The sequence below is a fragment of the Calypte anna genome, chromosome 24, assembly GCF_003957555.1.
Source record: "Calypte anna isolate BGI_N300 chromosome 24, bCalAnn1_v1.p, whole genome shotgun sequence".
Taxonomy (NCBI): Eukaryota; Metazoa; Chordata; class Aves; order Apodiformes; family Trochilidae; genus Calypte; species Calypte anna.
Window position 1 is genome coordinate 2,808,008 of NC_044269.1, and position 16,959 is coordinate 2,824,966.

The following is a 16,959-nucleotide window of genomic DNA, read 5'->3' on the forward strand; positions in this document are numbered from 1 at the left end:
AATTAGTTCTGTAACCATTTATTTTCATAAAATGTTAATAGTTGGAAATCACAGAGTTGAAGAATGGAAATATTCCATATAAAAGAACATTGAGGCTGTTCATACACACAGGCGTTTGCACAACAAATAAGAGGTGATGTGGTGTGCAATTAGCAGATTCAGGGGTGGGGCAGTGACAAGCTGTTTTACCTTTGTTCAGTTTAAGTCAACTCTAATATATAACCAAGAGGGACAATGAGGGATTGAGTGAATAAGCTGAGCCACTCAACTTCCCTGCAAGCTGGGATAAATGCCATTTATTACTAAGCTTGTGGCAACAAAGTGCTCTTGCTTTTCCAAATGGACAAATTATACATCCTGTGAGTGAAGAGCAAGCCTCCCTTTACACTGCAGCCTTTCAGCTTTGTCAACAGCAGCAGCTTAGAATAATGTGTTAGTGCAGGCTTTGTATGCCTGTGTTCCAGGCAGCTTCATGTAAAAAACCAAGGAAGAATAGATAAGGAAGGAAGGCAGGCCATGTGCCCACAATGATTTATATTTACAGGGGGAAAAGCAGAGATTTCAGGCAACGTGGTGGTTCTGTACAGAAGTCTAATGAAAGGATCAGTTTTCTGATTTCAGTGGAGTTCTCCTCTGGGACCTTCTCAGAGGGACGTGTTGGCTGCTTTTTTTGCTTGCTGGGGATTCTACTTTCCACGCCTGTGGCTGGGGTGGGCTAGAAGGAAGCAGAATTACCATGTTAAGGCCCTGAGAATGACCAATCCTTCTCCCTGCAACTGCTGCTTAATCCCTCTCCTGAACTTACGGGTTCTCTGGTGATGTCAAGCAGATAATATCTCTGGGCTCATCCTCGGCCTCTTTCTTCTCTGCAAAAAAAAAAAAAAAAAAAAAAGATGTATTTTTGTATTTTAAAAAATTCCAAATGTGATAATTTGGGAGGTTTTTTCCTCCCCCTTAAGTTATAATCCAAAGTTAACTTGCCTGGAGCTAAACCCGGGGTGTTCAAGCTGATGCAGCTGACCCCAGCACCAAAAGTCAAGTCATTAATGGTCTCTGAAAGAAAAAGCACAAATTAGCAGTCAGCTTGTGACACAGCCAGAGGGCATGGCATGCTGCAGCAGGACACCTAGGTGCCACAGAGCAAGTACATCCAGTTAATTCCAAGCACGTACACACCTCTCTCTTTTCCAGACCAGCAGATAAGTATCTCTCATCCAACCTCAAAACTGTGTATGCTGAATCTGATGGGCCATCTGTGCACAGCAGCTTGATACTCCAGACTTAACACCCTTCCTCGTAGGTGAAAACAATTCATTCATGTATGGGACCTCACTCATGCACCTCCCTGTCCCACCTAAGTGGGAGAGCCAGCCCTCCTGTTGAAGCTTGGCCATCTTCCACAGCTTCAGACCTGCTGCTTTGCTTAGTCAAGGTGGAATATGGGGCCCCTGAGGACTGACAAAGGACCTGAACAGCCCTTCCCAGAGGAACTGCCTGCAATCAGACAAGGGGAATCACTTGACAAGGGAGCTTGGTAGAATTTAGCTTGCCTGAATAGGCCATGGTTGTCAGCTGTCTCTTCCCTGTCATTTATCTCAGGAGAGATGTCACAATATTCAGATTTTACATTACTTGGCACTCTGTTTTATGCTCATGTTTCCCAGAACCTTTCACAGGGAATTAAGGTAGAATCTGCTTTATAAAGCAGGAGTTGGAAACTCTGCTAGATGGCTTTTCTCTACAGACAAACTGGGTTTGCTCTTCAACTTCTTCCCTGTCCTGGAAGGGAATTACTGAAGCTTGTAGTGGAAATCCATCTCTATCTATCTGCCTCAGCCTCTCTCAAACCTGAGAAGCAAGTGCCCTGACTTTGTGCAGTGTGTGCCTTAATGAATTACTTTAGATAATGAGAAAATGGCACAGAACTGTCACCAAAAAGGGCTTCCCATGCAAACAGAAGTGGCATCCTCCCAGTGTGTGTTCATGCACCACAATGAAGCAATTTACACTTGCCCAGACACTGCTCAACCTTCTCAAAGTGACCACCAGGAGTTGAGAAGGGGACACGATGACAGCAGGGAACAGAGTGACAGCCAGGCCAGTCAAACAAGCTGAAAAGGAGAGAGCTGCTCTGAACTCGAGTACAAAACACTTCGCCAAGAACTGTGTCTCTGCTGGGTTTAGAACGATGTAGCAGAGAAATAAAAATGTTTTCTTTAGACTGCCTCCCAGCCTGCAAGACCCAGCACCACCATGCAGATGGCTCAGTGCATGCCAGATGAAGTGAGGATCCTGCTCTGTACAGTTTCTCTTCTCCCCCAGTGAAGGGCACAAGCTTCCTCCAAGCAGAGCAGGAATTCAGCCCTACTACTGCTGCTCTACCTTCTTCTCCAGCATATGGTGCTTAAGAGGAACAGCCATGCAAGCTTCCAGACAGAAAGATGGTATGGAAAAATTTAATTTCTGCTCTCAAAAATATGCCCCTCTTTTTGTGTTGGTGTTTTGGTTTTGTTTGGTTGGAAGGGCACAAGCTTCCTCCAAGCAGAGCAGGAATTCAGCCCTACTACTGCTGCTCTCCCTTCCTCTTCCCCAGGATATGGTGCTTAAGAGGAACAGCCATGAAAGCTTCCAGACACGTAAAAATGGCACGTAAAAATTTGATTTCTGCTCTCAAAAATATGCCCCTATTTTTGTGTTGTTTTCTTTTGTTTGGTTGGGGTTTGGTTTTTTTTTTTTGCACAAAAGGTCATTCCATGTCACTCAGGCAGCGAAGAGAAACACTGAGGACGACAAATCTAACCCAACAGTGGAACATCCAGGGAAGAGAAGGGTCAGATTTTCCAGCAGATGCACATCAGTGCTGCTGGCTTGCCTCTGCCTGCTCAGGGCTGTCAGGTGTTTGCAGACTCTGTCATTTGCTCTCCTGTGTGCGTGCAGGGTGGGTGTTTGCACTGAGCCAGACCAGGGGTGCAGGCAGACAGCTGAGCTTCTGGAACATCAACCTCTCCTCCAACAATTCCCACCTGCCTCAGGAGAGGTGACCTCTGCTCCCACCTGAGCTGGAGCTCTCTCCAGAGCACGTCAGGGTGTTCATCATGCCCAAAATTGCCACCACAGCAGAGATGCCCTAGAGGAGCTCAGCAGTGAACTGACATAAGGGAAGGGAAGCTACTGCTAGGACTCATTTCCATCTGTGTTTTCCCATCGCTGCCTCTCACGCTCGCAGGAAGGGGCTGTCAGGAAGGATCCCAGTGAAATCCCAACTGTTGAAGGTCAGGTTTTGTGAGATGGCAGCCCAGAAGCACAGCAGACTCTCTGCTTGGGTATTACACCTTCCTCTCTGTATTTTTTAGTTTAATTTTCACAGGAGAGTAAAAGAAAAGAACCAAAACAAATCGTCCCTTCTCCAAAGCTCAGTTCAGTACTTTCTTAGGGCAGAACACACACTTAATAAGGACTGCAGGGTATTAATCCCACTTGAGGAGATCTCTGTGGTCTCTAGCAATTGTCACAGCTCACTGCCTGCTTTAGAAGCAGGTTGTAATTCACCTGAGAATCTTAGTTTGGATAAAAAGAAACCCTTACCTTATACCTTGAGTATCTTCCTCCACAGACAAGTCCTACAATTCAGTCTAAAAATGCTAAGCTATGCTCCCTGAGTCAAGGAGAGCAAACGTCTCAGTGCAACAGGACTTTGCACCCACTGGGCAATTTGTGCTATTAAGGAACCCCACAACACACCTCCTTGGCACCCTAAAACTGCTGAAGGAAGACAGGGCTCTCTTAGACCCCAAAACTGAAGCTCTCCTGAACCAAATCTCTTCTGTAAAACTCTGTGACATGTCAGTGGAGACCATACTGGACTGTCCTTTCCTATGTCCTCTCCCTGAGACCTTCAATTTCAGAATGATTCTCATTAACTACAACCAAGAACTAAAGAAACAACCAAAGCTACCAGTGAACCATTTTGTCTGCTCTTTAGGGGAGCCACTGCTTCCTCTCTCAGAGAATGAGCTCTCAGCCCAGTTTGGGAAGGGTTCCTTTGGGTTTTACTTACGTTCTGGTGTGCTGACTGCCCGGCCCACCACAGGAATGTTTTCTCCAGCAGACTGTTGATTCAGGCTTTGAAAGGATACTAGAAATAACAAGGAAATAATGAAGAATATTAATGTATTCCCTTGGAGACCTACAGTCTTATCAACTAAATCTAATCCAATGCCAAGCTTCCTACTTTGCTTGCTGCTGGCTGTGCTTGAGGGAGGTGATCCAGCTGATGAACCTCCAACACTCTTGCTACGATGCTCTTTTCTGGCTTCCACCACTTTCCTAGCAGAGTTCAGGATGGCAAGTGTGCTCAGGGATGCTGGCCTAGAGGGGAAAAAACCATGACAGGAACAGCAGAGTGGTTGACTTCAAGCCCAGATGAGGTGTGTGTAGCATGAAGAGAGACCTGTCCCCTTCCAATCCCTTGTGATCTTAAACACCAAGTGAATGGAAAAGATCATGCTGAAACACTGATGACTTTGATACTACTAAGGATGGAGAGGATAAGCAAAGCAAGAGCCCTGCAGAATATCACAACAGGTCACACAGACAAAGCCATACCTGCGACTGAGCAGTGGCTGCTTGAAAACATCAGCATTAGGTGCAGCAAACTCAGAAGGTCCAGAGGAAGGACTTGATCCAGGTGGTGAGAACTGTCTCCCACTTACAAGGGACTGAGCATTATTATTCCAGCCACCAGAAGGTACAGCTGTCTCCAAAGATGGATGCTGCTACAGAAAACAGGAGAAAAGACTGTATGTCTAACAAGAGATACAAGCTTAGCAAACCCCAGACACAAGAGACTTAGACCTACATGCTGTGACAAAGAACTGCCCTTTGTGTGATAGCTGTAAAAGGGTGCTAGAGAGAAAGAAGGGATTGGCTCAAATGTTAACAGGAAGGGAACTGGAACTTTTGATGAGATACGTGTCCTACTTTAGAGGTATATATATGTATATATATATATATAGGTGCTCTCTTTTAAAGTCAGCAAAGAGAGAAAGGTACTTCCAGGGTAGAAGTCAGCTTGCCTTAAGGTTGGTATCTAAAATAGTTCAGGACAGCTGACCCAAGCACATAGTTATTTCTTTACACTGACTTGAAAAGAGGATCTAGAACAGATATAGTTTCCACTCTATGCACTTAAAAGTCAGCCAAAAGGAACCCTTCTCTTTTTGACCTTTTTATCATCTTCAGCACTCTGGGAACAGAAAGCAATCCAACATGTAAGCACAGCCAGCAGCAAATCAGATTTGCTTTTCCCAACTACCTCTGCAGGCACTGCAGAGACCTGCTCCTGCTCTGACTCCTTCTCCCTGGCCAGCTGCTCTTCATATTTCTTCATATCGTACTCCAGCTCGGCTGCCAGCTGCTTGTCCACAGCAAAGAAGTCTTTGATTTCATTTCGATAATCTTGCATCATCTCCTGGAGCAATAAGGAATGTTTAAACTCTTTCAGAAATCTCTACTGCCTACCGATTCGTGTCTCCATTCAGCTCACAGCTGCTTACATGCAAAAGGAAATACCAGTTGGTAGAGCAGGGGTGTTTTTAACAGACCAAGAGTTTAGATTCCAATTTGTACTTCAGAACATGAAAAAGCTTTCCAGCAGCCAAGCTTTCTGCCCACATTCCACTGAGGAGGCTCACACGTAACACACTGTGAGATCCTTACCCAAAATCCCTCCACCTCCCACATCATTTAACGCAGTGGCAGTGTTACAACATCATCTGCCTTCTAAAATTCCTTCTAAGAAGGCTGTTTGTTCCATTACTGATGGCACATCTAACACATTAACTCAAGAGTGGAAAAAACCCAATCCAACAAGAAAACACTTCCCCTTACCCGTAAGTAGTTCATGAGGTCCCTAAGAGCTGGGATCCTCTTCTGCTCCATCAAAGACTTCAGTGACGAGATTATTGGGATGATATTTTCCACAAAGTTCTTCTTTTGAACCTTGGTTTGAACAAGGCATGAACAGTTACATGATGCAATCAAGGAGAAGCCACTCTGGGGTTAGATGGGTGGCCTAACATGAGAGGAGCCATCACTGTTTTTACAACAGGTATTCTGACTTTATTAATCCCACTTGAGGAGATCTCTGTGGTCTCTAGCAATTGTCACAGCTCACTGCCTGCTTTAGAAGCAGGTTGTAGCTCACCTGAGAACTTTTGTTTGGATGAAAGGAAACCTCTATTTTATATCTGAAAAGGACCAGACCTTGAGTATCTTCCTCCACAGACAAGTCCTACAATTCAGTCTAAAAATGCTAAGCTATGCTCCCTGAGTCAAGGAGAGCAAACGTCTCAGTGCAACAGGACTTTGCACCCACTGGGCAATTTGTGCTATTAAGGAACCCCAACAACACACCTCCTTGGCACCCTAAAACTGCTGAAGGAAGACAGGGCTCTCTTAGAGCCTGAACAACAGCCTGCAGGCACAGCAGGTAACTGGCATTGCTGTGTCACTCAGATCATTTTTGCACAAGGTTTCTCTCTGGTGGCCAACCCTCTTCCACCCCCAGATTAAGTGCCCTTCACCTGAGAGATGAGCTTTTTTTGTGCTGCTTGCATGACAGCATTGGCCATTGCCACTTCATCCTCATCAGGCTGGATGTCTTCATCAGGTTTTGATCTCATAGTTGACAGCTTGATTTCTTTACAGCTAAGGACTGCAAATGTATCCGAGAGCAGCTCGCTGGCTTCCAGGTCCAGTGGAAGGATCTTATCCACAAAGTATGCTGGAAGGGAAGAAGTAAGAGGTACTTCAATGGAAAGAGCAGTGCCAGTAAAGATGGAAGGGCAACACAGCTGGGTTGAGAGCCTGGTGCCTTTATACAGACATCAATTCACTGTTTGCCAGATTTTTCAAGACAGACCCTTACCTAGGATGCTGTGGCTGATCTTGGTTGTAATGCTGAACCTCTGCTCATCTGTAAAGTGGTCTAGCAGGAACCTGTAGATATACATCCTCTTTTCTTTGTTATCTTTTCCCTTCAGAGAAAAGAGATTCTTTGCCCTGTGGTTGAGCAAGGGCCAAGTCACATTACAGGAACTCACAGAAACAGTAAGACTTTAAAATCACCAAGGCATCTTTGAATGTCACTTGCAAGACCCATAGACCTCTTAGCATACCACATGGTCCCACAACTTACATGCAGAAGGCTTCCCAGAAGTGTCACTGTCCAGAAGGCAGGACACTCTTAATTTAACATTGTTTACACACACACACACCATATATAATTATAAAGTGCCACGAGCATTCTGCTGCCACTAGAATCTGCATGGCCAGACAGAGCAGCTTGCAGGAATCAGGAGATGTGAATGTGCTCGACTGACCTCATGCTCTGGGGGAATTTGTTGTACTTCTCATGTTTCTCATAGCTATTGAAATGGAAGATGCACTCAATGAAGTGTTGGGAGAACATCACTGGATTCCTCTTCAGCAAGAGGTGCACCAGGCAGAACTCTGCAAACCTGGAAAAGAAAGAATTTATCATAAAGTAGCTTTTAAATCACCACTGAAATACAGTGTAAGGTTCACAAGACATAAAGCAGGAGGATGTTTTTTCTCTGCCAAGTCTCCCTCAGCACCACATTTAATTCTTGCTCAGCCCCATCTGGCATTGAAGAAGGCCATCAGCTTATTCACTTTTAAGCCTTTTTTAATGCAGAAAGTTCTCAGCATCCACAAATGCTGCTTCATTTTTTTATCCCATTAAAATAAACAGAAAGAAATAAATTTTAACTTGAATCCAGGCACAATGCTTTCATTATTTAAATAATTCAAATTCCATGTTGGCTCAGACATTTTACAGTACTTTGCAAAAAGTTAATCACCAGAAGTCCTGCAAGAGCTGCAAGTCAATCCCAGGCCTGAAGAATGTGGCTTTGTCTGGATGCAGGAACCAAATGCAAATGCAAAGAAAAATACTCCCAAAGAGCCTTCAGCTAAAGCTCTTGGAACATGATGTTGCAATGTCACCATCTACTGGAATGACATTTTTACATATTGAAAGCTCACTGAAGAGAAAAGAAAGCATCAACATGCACTAGTAAGCAATGACAGGTTGATGGCCCTGAAAACAACAGTCTTCAGATGGACTGTCCAGATGCATCCAGAATCCCTGCAGGATCTACCATCCTTAGAGAAAACTGCCCCACTCATTTCTCACCTAGCAGAGAAGCCTGGAACTTTTAAACTACAAAAACTTCATAAACAGGCACTTAAACCCAGTGTTCTTAATTCCTCTTACAGGTCAAACTATTAAAAATTTGGTAGAAGGCTTAAAAAGACAAAGCATGCCATACAAGAAAAGGTCATGTTTAATCCTATTCTTGAAACAAAACCAGCACTCAACTAGAAAACCACAAGAAAGATTTCATAAAGCCTTGTTTCAGAAACTCCCTTTTATTTCCTAGATAACTGAGAGTCAGAAAGAGAGCTGCAATGCAAGACAGGCAAAAACAGAGATCACTACTCTGGGACTTTTAAACAGCCTGGAAAGAAGTTCACCACTGCAGACCCTAAAGCATCAAAACCCCTAGAAATTAGGAGGTTAATGGGGTAATCATCTGCTCTCTCATTGAAGCTTTTCTTTGCATGCTGAAACTGCAAGACTGATACTGGTTTTGAGTACATCTCTGATCTTCAGCTCCTTCATTATTTCACAAGTCAGGATTTTACCTGGCAATATCTGGATTTGGGTCCACCAAGACACTGACGAAACGGAAGAAGAGACAGTCCTTCCATTTCACAAACTCCTCCTGTAAGAAATTGGCAGACAAGAAATAAATTTGCAGGAAAAACCCAGTGTGAACTTTCAGACTGTAGCCAGGGCAACATTGGATGGAGCCTAACAGATCATACATCCAGCAAACAAGCAAGTGATGTACTTTCAGCTAGAGGTACATGAAACAAACCCCAAGGAGACAATGTCTTGGAGGATGCTTTAAACAGCATAAATGGTATGGTGGCAAGCACCTAGGTTTGCCACAGGTATCAGTAAAAAAGAAGTAGAATAGTGAAAATCTGTTCTCTGTGCCAAAGCACACGTGCTTTTCAGCACTGTTCTCAGAGCCAAAAGCAGTCCAGATCTGCCTTGGTTGGCTTTATGTGAATATTGGGAGGATAAACCCCTTCAGCTTCTCAATACTTGTATTTGCAGAATAAGCAGAGACAGGAGGAGAAACTGTGATGCTTGTATTCTTTCATAAAGGAGTGAAAATGAAGAGAGCTTCCAAAGAGAAGCCCAGAAAACCATTAGACTAAAAACATCCTCATTATCCAACTGGTTTAACTGTCCTCAAACGGGACTCCCATCAGGATTTCTCAGTACCTGCAGCAGGTTGGTAAGCAGGATCAGTGTCTGCTTACGGATGAAGGGATTTGGGTCCTTCAGACAGAGGGAGATGTTGGGAATGTATCTGTCCACCATGGCCGTGTAGCGGACACAGAGGTCACACATGACGATGACAACGTTGTTGCGAACAGCCACGTCCTGGGACACCTCCAGCTCCCTGGCTAAAGCTGCAATGCACTTCTTAGCCAGATCCTCATGCTGTAAACACAGTTTGCCTGTGAAACAGGGATGAGACCATCAGTTACTTCTGCCTCACCACCACAGCCCAGCTCGCTGTCTGCTCTGAGTCCAACGTGAGCCAGGAAAGGAGTCAGAAAGCAAACAGGGGACTAAATGAGATGCACGTGCTGGAACTTGATGAGAAATCTGCACCATCTTGAAGAAATGATGCTTCCAGGAGTTCTTCCAAACTCCTCTTAGACCTACAGTGTGGGTCTCTATGCCAAATTCCCTCCTTCAGAGGAAACTATTTCTGTGTGCAGGGCATTATTCAAAGCAGCTAAAAAGAACAGCCCCAGCTGTCATGGGCATAGGAGGGAGACACCCACCTCCAAGAGCATCATTTACCCAACTTAAAATTAAACAGCCTGTATTCTAGCATTCCTTCTCCCTAGCTGCTTCTAAGCTCTGTACAAAAGTATTAAGCTTCCCAAAGCTGTGAAGGAAAGTACAGTAGTGTGTATCTGCAAGAGAACCGTTCCTAACCACAGAGGTACTAAAAAACCAGAACTTTTACTTAGTGCTCTCCAGAATACCAGAGAAGGAGATTTGACCAGGCTTCTCTCAAAGCAGCTTCTCATTCAGGATGAAAACAAGTAACTATGTGCAGCCACTTGGCTCTAAACTGCCCCAAAAGCACCAAGTTTCCTTCATCCTTTGATGAGCACCTTATTACATCTTCAGCAACCAGCACTGAGTCCGAGGGAAGCACAATTCTGAGGTGTGTTGCTAATTATTAACCACTATTAATGCATTAACCACCCTGAGAAGAAGCCATTAATGCATTAACCATCCTGAGAAGGAGCCACACCGTGGTGGCAGTATTTGTATGGCTGGTGCAAGTTGTCACCATGGATATTTACACTGCCAAAAGCTGTGAGCTGTGGCAATGCCAACACTGAGCACGGTGCTGATCCATTACAGCTGACACAGCTTTTGAGCAGAACTTCCAAGCAGAAAGGGTGGGAATTGGACACACAAGGGCACATGTCTGCTGCAGGCTGGCACTTACCCAGAGTAATAAATGCATGAGCTCTGACCACTGGAGGCATGGCTGATCCTCGGAATTGGGACAGTGGCTGAGAAGCTGGAATTTCCTCCCCATCTGGAGCACTGGACACTAGAATAGAAGAGGTTAGGAGTGAAAACATGCTTTTTCCAGTAAATGGCATCATCTGTAAATTTAAAATTCAAGGCAGGAAGGAGAGAGCCTCACGTTGGTCCTCGTTGACAGGAGAAGCCAGAATGGACTGAACCAAAAGGAAGATGCGTTTCTCCACTCTGGCTGGACACAGCTGGGCAGCCTCACCCAAGATGAAGAGATGTCTCACCTACAGAGAAAAAGCCACACTGCAGTCAAAAGGCAACAGCTGAGCTGCAAATTAAATCAGCAGGAATCAGCAGGGTACTTCTCCAAAACCAACTTAAAATTCCCTTTCAAGAAGACAGTGGCTAGAGAACACAAGGTGAAGCTTTGAAACAGAAATGGGATGTGTGTGTTTAACACTCTATAATCCTCTCATATCTAAAAATAATACTGAGATATTCCCCAAAACATTCTACACATTTTACAAACTTCTTTCCCAAACAGCTTTGAAACAGAAATGGGATGTGTGTGTGTTTAACACTCTATAATCCTCCCATCTCTAACAATAATACTGAGATATTCCCCAAAACATCCTACATATTTTACAAACTTCTTTCCCAAACAGTTCATCTAAGAAGTATGAATAGAAAATCAAAGAAAAACTATGTCATTTTATTAAAAACACAGTTTTAGGCATGAACTTGAAGGAACACCAGTTCCAAGTACACCTACATCCTTTGACCAGTCTGGGAAAGGGAACCAGACTTACCAAGAGATCTTCTTGCAGCTGCTCTGCTCCATCCTCTTTGAGGACTATATTGGAAATATAGCTTTCACAGGTGGATACTAAATCTCCACACACCTGGTTGAGCAGCTTCTGTTCCACAAGGAAACAAAATTAATTTGGCATTTTTTTAATTAAACAAAACGTAGCTGTAATATCTGTGCACAAGTGATTCCCTAATCTGAAAGTCCTGAGAGCTCTCTGAAAGAGAGCTGAGCAGAACAGACTCAAGTTGCTGCTGGAGTCAGATCCTCCTGGTTTAGTGAGCAAACCAACCAACAGACTGAAGCTGCCTTCAAGAGACAGCCCTCCCAAGTGTGAGCCAAGCTGTTTTAAATGATTTTTTTTTTAAAGTCCCACCTGTGCCTCCTCTGGCACACCTGCATATGCACAGCAGAGCTTCTGCAGAGTTTCTACAGCTGGGCTGATCAACTCCAGGGGACACAGAGAATCCCTCAGCCAGCACTTGATGTTATCTGAAAAAGAGATCATGCACTTAAAATGAGCATTTTCTAAGCTTATCAAAGGTTTATGAAGAAGAAGTGGTTGTTAAGATGGAAGGGATGAAATCTGCCTCCTCCTCTGCAGTTTCTCAGGGCCACTCACCAATCAGCCTCTCACAGGTCCCTTTAGGGAGGTGCTTGGCAACATGACCAATGACACACAGGACATGTCCAGTAGTATCAGTACTCATGTTCTGCTGCCTGAAAAACAGCAGAGCAGACAAACTGACATGAACACTAAAGAACAACAGCAAATCACAGCAGAAAATCCCTTTAATCTGGGAAATGAATTATTAAGGCAGACCTGTCAAACCAAATGAAAACTTAAAAAGCTTCAGCTAAGAGTTTTTTGCTGCACAAAGCCGAGGGGCTTTGCTTTCCCCCTAGTGGCAGAACTGGTTGCCTGAATAAAGAACCAGGAGCTAAGCAGCTGAAAGGCACAGAAAAACCTCACTCTGCTCCTCCTCTTCACCCCCACCTCTTCCCTGCAGAACACAGGTACCTGCTGACATTGTCCCAGGATTCAATCATCTTGGAATAATCCAGCTTGGGTGAAGAAGCTGCCACCTTAGCAAGCAACATCCAAGCAGGCACAGCATGCTCTGTTTCCACATGAGACATGATGTTATTGATGAAAGTAGAGCTGAACTTATTCTGTCTGGACCAGATATGAAAAGCTTTGTTCAGGTAACGGCTACAAGGCAGAAAGAAAAGAAAACTGAGTTAAGGAGCAAACAAACACTTGGTAGTAAGACACTGGCAGTAAAATCCAACATCCCTGTGCAGGATATGACAGCCAACACAAAGCTTCTGTCTCTTGGAATTCCCATTACCTATTTTCTAGTAATATTTTTAGACTCTCTGTTCATAATTGTGAGGCACAACATACAACCATGGATGTACTGCTGTATGTCAGTGAAACAGAAGGTCTAAGTGATACCATGGCACATCAAGAAAATAGAATTTCAGCATCTGTACCAAAGACTTGCCAGCAGCTGTTGTTTAATACCTACAATGGGACAGGACCCAGTGATGTTGAGCCACTATTACTTGCTCATTTTCTTCTTTGACCCTAGTTATCTACTTTACATTGAACAAGTTCTCAGATTTATCAAGCTGCAAGGTACAGTAAGGACATAAAGAAGGTACCATGAATCTGCAAACCATATTCTACCATGGCCCAAATTAGAACCTTGGCAGTTTCACAGATTGGCAAAGTAGTGCAACCAGTATCTCATTTTCTATTTCTGAGCCATTATGCCCTGTTGACTAATAAACATACAGCTGTCTTTAATCAGTGTTGTGTCCTTGTCATGCTGTGTGTCATCCCATTTCTCCTGCTTCTTCCCACAGCATTCTGCAACAGGCAGCATAATTCTATTTGTCACAAGACAAGTAACATATTGCACATCAGAATTAATAAAAGGTGATGTTCTCCTTTCTTTATATAACCTCTCTTACTTCTGTCATCAGAACACCTCCATTTGTCTTAAATATTCATGCTGCTATCAAGAACAGCATGCAACATTCTGGTGTATGAACACTGGAGTTCAAGAAGAGAGCACAGGTAACAAGAACAAGTGAAAATCCTTGACACAAAGGAAAACTGCTCACCAGGTACCAGCTTGTCCATGCTCTACAGCTGCTCTGTTCTAGGAGCTGGCAGAGCAAAACAAACCCCTGACAACATGATAGTTTCCATCTCGAGCAGTAACATGCACTTAAACTGACTGCTTCAAGCTAGGAATTGAAATAGCTTAAAAAAAAGCTAAAAAAAACCACAAACAAAACCCCCAAACTAAATTTAGAGTCTTGCCCTTGCACACCAGACAACACATGCACTTCAAACAGTATGTGCATCACGATACCCAGTGGTCTGTGGGCATGCAGGGAAGGAGAGCACTGAGAGTATCAACTCTTATCTTAGTCCTCCAGTCAATAGGCAATTTCCTTCTGTGTACTCTAACAGGATTAAAAGCAAAAATAAAAAAAACCTGGATGCTGTCCCTGAATGCTAACAGAGTGAAGGCAATAAAGTAGCAGAGGCATAACAAAGGGCTGTTATGGAAAAGCCCTCAGAGCCCATAAGGGAGGGAGAAATGTACTTACTCCAGCTCCTGGCTTTCTGAAGTCAAGAGGGTAAGGAGATCCCATGCTAGAGCCTGCTTTTCATCTTCACTCCTGAATTTATTATAACACTTTATAGGTTGCAACAAGAGCTGATCGAGGCAATCCAAAGCCTTTTCTTGGACAGAACTTTCAGCATCCATCACAACAGGTACCACTCCATTCAACCAGGCCTTCTGCACCAGGACATTATCGTGCTGTGACTGAAACACGTGTGGGATTAGAAACATTTGGCAATCATGTTAGGAGCCTACAGGCACAGGTAAAATCAGCAAAGGTTTAGAAACCTTCAAGTTCAGCTGCTAACTCTGAGATTATAAACCCCAGCAACTATTCAACTAGCAGTTGGGACAAGGAAACTTCTATCTCCTTGCTACCACACAGTAGTTGGTGGTAGCTATGATCAAGATGCTTGGTGCTTCTGCCAAAGTCCTGTTATACTTTGTTCTAACCCTATAAATAATTCTAACAGTATCTCAGTAAAGCTGTGAGGTAGAGGGGTAGATGATTTAACAATTAAAAAAAAAAATAAAGAGCAGCCTTGCTTAATATAAACCCAGTGCTCCAAGGCTAAGTTACTAATTCCCTGTGAATAAATAGAAAAGAAGGAAAAACATTGCAGTGATATCATGTACACATTACATCTCAGTAAAGTGATTCAGATTTTCCTTTAACTTGAGAAGGCCAGCAACATAAACATTTTCTCCATGACACATAAATCAACAGTCATGAAAATAAATGCTTCCAACAGTTGGAAGCATCCTACATAAATCACAAGCATGTACAAGAATGAGTCACGACTTCCAAGTCAAAAGGCAACAAAAAATATTGTAACAGAGTCAGAAAATGAAATTTGCTGATTAAACAACTGACATGCATCACATTTGTCTGTCTCCTCCTTTTTTTTTAACCCATCTCAGGTCTGCACAAGAGTTCCTGGTGTGTTTTCTCACCAGCAGGAGCTCTGTCACTGACTGCAGCGCCTGCTTCCGCACAGACACCGCTGGGTCCCGGCACCGATCCTGGAAGGTGGACAAATCTTGTGCAGTGCAAGGGATCACTCTGTGCTTCAGGATATTCATAAAAACCTGGAAATCAAATACCAGCACAGCTTTGTCAGGATACAAGCACTGGGTAACAAAGAGAACTGCCATCTATCCCCTACCAGCTTCAACGAGAGACTACATTTATGTCGTGCAATTTATCTCATGCAACATCACACTAATGGTTCAGGAGTACTGGCACAACCAGTAGAATGAAATGGAAAATGTAGAATGAAATGGAAAACATCTATTCCATAATCATCCTGACTTTGCAACAGCATATGGATAGAGTGAATATCACCATTTCCCCTTGAAAACAACATCTCTTGTATGAACCCTGTCTTCTGCCTGGTTATAAGGAAGAAGGGATTTTTAAGGTTTTTCTTAAATTAAAAAAAAAGCATCAAAACAAACCAATTTTAAGGTCTCAAATCAGTGTGTGAACTGAGAGGGAACAGTTGGGGTGAAGAGGCCTAACAGATGTAGGCAGTTAACAGCAGACACATTTTTATCATTGAAGCATCTCTCTTTAAAAGCTAATGAATTTATTAATAACATTGAGCAACAAGCAAAGCAACACACACCTCCAGAAAAGGCTGGATATCACCTCATCTCTTTGTCAACAAGGTCAGAACAAACTAAGCAGCTCATATAGCTTCGTTTATGAAGGAAGTTGCTTAATTGAAATGCCTATTGACATTTGAAAAGAGCCTCTCTTTCTAAATGACAGAATAAGAGAATGCCAGCAAGAGTACTAGAAAAATTTTCCATCATCATGCTTGCATTATTTCCTCATCAGGAATTAGCAAGCAAGACCTCCTTAAGGCCTGCAGGAACCTATAGGTGGGCAAAGTGTCCTACAGTTTGCTACAGCCCAATTATTTATTTTAGAATGACTTCTTTTATTACTGAGAAGAGAGAAGCAAGTGAAAAACAGTTTACCTGGAGAGCAGATTTCCTCACGTTGGTTTTCTCATCTCCAGCTCTCAGTCTCAGCATGGCCATGACTTCTTTTCCTACCCAAAATCGTGATAAAAAGAAATCACTCAATTAATTACTAAGTGGAAATTGAAATTACTAAATGGAAATTATTCACCTGCCATTTAGCAGTGCTGTGCTGCAGTGAGGACAAATGCAGCTCTGGACTCAGTTGTCTGGACAACTGGACAGCTCTGGACTCAATTTGTTGCCTGAGACTTTCAGAGGGCAAGTGAAGAAGACTAAACAAACCACAAAAAAACCCACCAAAGGCTAAAAAAAAAAACAAAAAAAGAAAGAAACCTAACTAAAAAAACCCCAGACACATGAAATAATTCAAGATGAGGGGTAAAAAAAAAACAACTATTTTTCCAAGTTCTTTACTTTGAAACTCTATCTTAGGACATATCACAGAAAAAGTAATGTACCAAATGATTTCATACATGCAGCAAAAATCAATACAAACCTGGGATTTCTGACCTATTTCTTTTTCTACATGCAAGGCTCACTACACAGCCTGAAAGCTCCTCAGATGAATCATGCAGAGCTCTAACCCAAGATTATCCCTCCCCTACAGATCTTTGCCCTTGTGCCTTTACCATGTTCTAACAATCCCTGGCTAAGATTTTGCTTCTAAACCATGACTGGTTTGGTCTCCACAGAAATGCAAAATTAGCACAGGCAGAAGCTAAACATGAGTGTGTGCCAGACAGCTTCACTAATGCACCCTGACTGCCTTGGAGAGCCCTGATTTCAGCCATCCTCCTGAGCTCCAGACAGTCCTTTTTCATTCCATCCTTTTCTTGGTTTAT

At 43.3% G+C, this 16,959-nt stretch overlaps 1 protein-coding gene across 3 annotated transcripts in view; it reads right to left on the reverse strand.

The window, feature by feature from the left end:
• The window catches only part of NCAPD3 (non-SMC condensin II complex subunit D3), a 25,687-nt gene continuing 8,728 nt past the window's right edge, over positions 1-16,959 (reverse strand). The window contains exons 14-35 of one of the 3 annotated variants that reach the window (XM_030464687.1): positions 16,112-16,185; positions 15,080-15,214; positions 14,109-14,329; positions 12,502-12,693; positions 12,103-12,200; positions 11,857-11,972; positions 11,482-11,589; positions 10,842-10,956; positions 10,638-10,745; positions 9,383-9,621; positions 8,731-8,810; positions 7,383-7,520; positions 6,929-7,062; positions 6,585-6,784; positions 5,890-6,000; positions 5,315-5,470; positions 4,606-4,775; positions 4,232-4,368; positions 4,058-4,135; positions 982-1,053; positions 806-866; positions 1-715 (exon numbers count right to left, since the gene is read on the reverse strand). In XM_030464687.1, coding sequence (XP_030320547.1) covers positions 604-715; positions 806-866; positions 982-1,053; positions 4,058-4,135; positions 4,232-4,368; positions 4,606-4,775; positions 5,315-5,470; positions 5,890-6,000; positions 6,585-6,784; positions 6,929-7,062; positions 7,383-7,520; positions 8,731-8,810; positions 9,383-9,621; positions 10,638-10,745; positions 10,842-10,956; positions 11,482-11,589; positions 11,857-11,972; positions 12,103-12,200; positions 12,502-12,693; positions 14,109-14,329; positions 15,080-15,214; positions 16,112-16,185 — 2,855 coding nt within the window. In that variant the 3' untranslated portion in view covers positions 1-603. The remainder of the gene's footprint in view (positions 716-805; positions 867-981; positions 1,054-4,057; positions 4,136-4,231; positions 4,369-4,605; positions 4,776-5,314; positions 5,471-5,889; positions 6,001-6,584; positions 6,785-6,928; positions 7,063-7,382; positions 7,521-8,730; positions 8,811-9,382; positions 9,622-10,637; positions 10,746-10,841; positions 10,957-11,481; positions 11,590-11,856; positions 11,973-12,102; positions 12,201-12,501; positions 12,694-14,108; positions 14,330-15,079; positions 15,215-16,111; positions 16,186-16,959) is intronic. The other 2 variants (XM_030464686.1, XM_030464688.1) reach the window with 2 other exon arrangements.